We start from the raw sequence: 2,139 nt of genomic DNA, 5'->3' as shown, positions 1-2,139 counted from the left end.
AGTGCTTGTTGGGCTGCAAGTCGATTCCCGAAATCGCCCCGCGACCCAATGAATGTTGGTCGGGACCTGGGAGAGCGGGAAGGGCTTGCGTGTAGCCCCCCTTCACCCACGCCGCCCCCCTCCCCCCTCCCCAACCAATGCCTGTTGGGCCACAGGATGATTCTTTCCTGTAACCCAACGACCACTCGCCGAGGTTCGAGGCGGGTGGGGGTAGTGAGGGGTAGGGCAATGTGTAGCCCCCCCTCCTCCTCGTCCACCTAGGCGGAGCTGCGAGCCAATTCTGAGAATCAGTCCAGGTCCCAACGAGCTATGGATGGGTGAGGGAACTGCACGCAACTGCCTCCTCCTCGCCTGCACAGGCCCCCTACCAGCATGCAACCCCCTTCGCCCACTTAGGCCCTTGGCTAGAACCCTTTGGGCCACAGGTCAAATCGTAGAATTGGCCTACGACACGACGACCACTTTTCTGGCGCTCGGGCAAGCAGGAGGCTGATTTTTTTTCTAAATTAAATTAAAAAAAAAGAAAGTAAAAAACGATTGAATTAAAAATTTACATATAAGAAAAAAAAAATTATATTATAAAATTTATAAGTTTAGATATATATATATATATATATATTTAAATTTTAAATTTTGAGAATTTAAAAAAAGAATTATATTTATACTTTATATATATATATATGATAACCATTTTTAAAATTTATATATAATCTATATTATTTTTATATTTATATATATATATATATATATATATATATATATATATATATATATATATTTAAATAACATTTATATTCTTAATTTTTTTATTTTTAAAGTAATATATTTGTTTTTTTAATTAACTAATATATATATATATATATATATATATATATATATATATATAGATATTGAAAAATATGGCATCAAGGAGATACAGCCCAGAGAAGGAAAAATCGCTGGAAGCCCCAGTCTGGGTTAGGCTGTTTGGACTCCCTGATGAATTTTGGGACCCGGAAATTCTGGAAGGAATAGGGAACTCAATCGGGAGCTTTGTCAAAATCGCAGAAGCAACGAAACGAGCAAAATATAATTCATATGCGAGGATCTGTGTTTACATGAACCTGGCAGAACCCATCCCAGAAAATATCGAGCTGGAGTATCATGATGAAGTTTATCAGCATCCAATCGACTACGAGCACATACCGTTCAGGTGCCGCAAATGCCATGAATATGGCCACCTATACCGGCAATGCCCGCTGAATAAGGAGGAGGAATAACAAAGAACCCAAGAGGAACATCAGAGAAATGCAGAAAAAATGGGGGAAACAGAGAGGGGTTTTCAACAGGTTACGAGGAGAAGGAGACCGAGCAAGGAAGGGCCAAAAGCCCAAAAACAAGATAAACCTAGTCATGCAACCAGTCAAAATAAGTTTCAGGTGCTTCAGAGCGAAAACGAGGACTATGAAGTAAATCTGGAGGACGACGAAGACCCTGAGAATACTCCAATGGAAATCATCGGTGAAGATAAAGGAAAAGATGCGAACTTATGAAAAAGCATTGAAGACCAGACAGAAGGGAAGGCGGAAGATACAACAATGCAATCCCAGATGGAGGTGGAAAACCAAGTTGAAAATGAGGTTGAAGAGGAGCGAATCATGAAACGGCTAATTCAGGAATGGAAATACCTAGATAACAGGTTTATACTGGAAAAGCAGAAACAACTGTATAAGGAGGTTTTTCAGAAATATAAAGAGGAAAAAGGGGAAAACTTGGACAAGCAGTTACTGATAGAAAACGAACAGGGGAATGGACAGACGGGAATGGACGGCTCTGGCAAAAACAGCAGGAAAAGGGGCCGGAAAACGATGAGCGAAACAATCCAGTCGGTGGGAGAAACGTTGATAAACTCAGGTAAAGTGATACCTCTATCAGAGGTATTTTTCCCCTCCTACCAAAAGTTTTAAATGATTGTTATTAGTTGGAATATTAGAGGGTTGAATAGTAAAGGCAAACAAAGGTATATGAAAGAGAAATTGAAAAAAGAGAAACCTAGCATCATGATTTTACAAGAGACAAAAATTTCAGTTCAACAAATTGAAGGAATAATTGACAAAAACAAACTGCACTATGAAGTTATGGGGCAAGATGCTATTGGCT

General features: G+C 39.8%; 1 protein-coding gene across 1 annotated transcript; it reads left to right on the top strand.

Annotated features, from left to right (window-relative positions):
- Positions 1 to 899: 899 nt before the first annotated feature.
- Positions 900 to 1,259, top strand: LOC149219211 (uncharacterized). The gene has a single exon (XM_089386745.1). It carries the CDS (start codon positions 900 to 902, stop codon positions 1,257 to 1,259), a length of 360 nt encoding a protein of 119 aa, XP_089242871.1.
- The last annotated feature ends 880 nt before the right edge of the window (positions 1,260 to 2,139 follow it).

Source organism: Pinus tabuliformis, chromosome Q (genome assembly GCF_031772625.1).
Source record: "Pinus tabuliformis cultivar Carrire ecotype Pingquan chromosome Q, CPIR1, whole genome shotgun sequence".
NCBI lineage: Eukaryota > Viridiplantae > Streptophyta > Pinopsida > Pinales > Pinaceae > Pinus > Pinus tabuliformis.
This window is presented reverse-complemented; position numbering and strand designations above follow the sequence as displayed.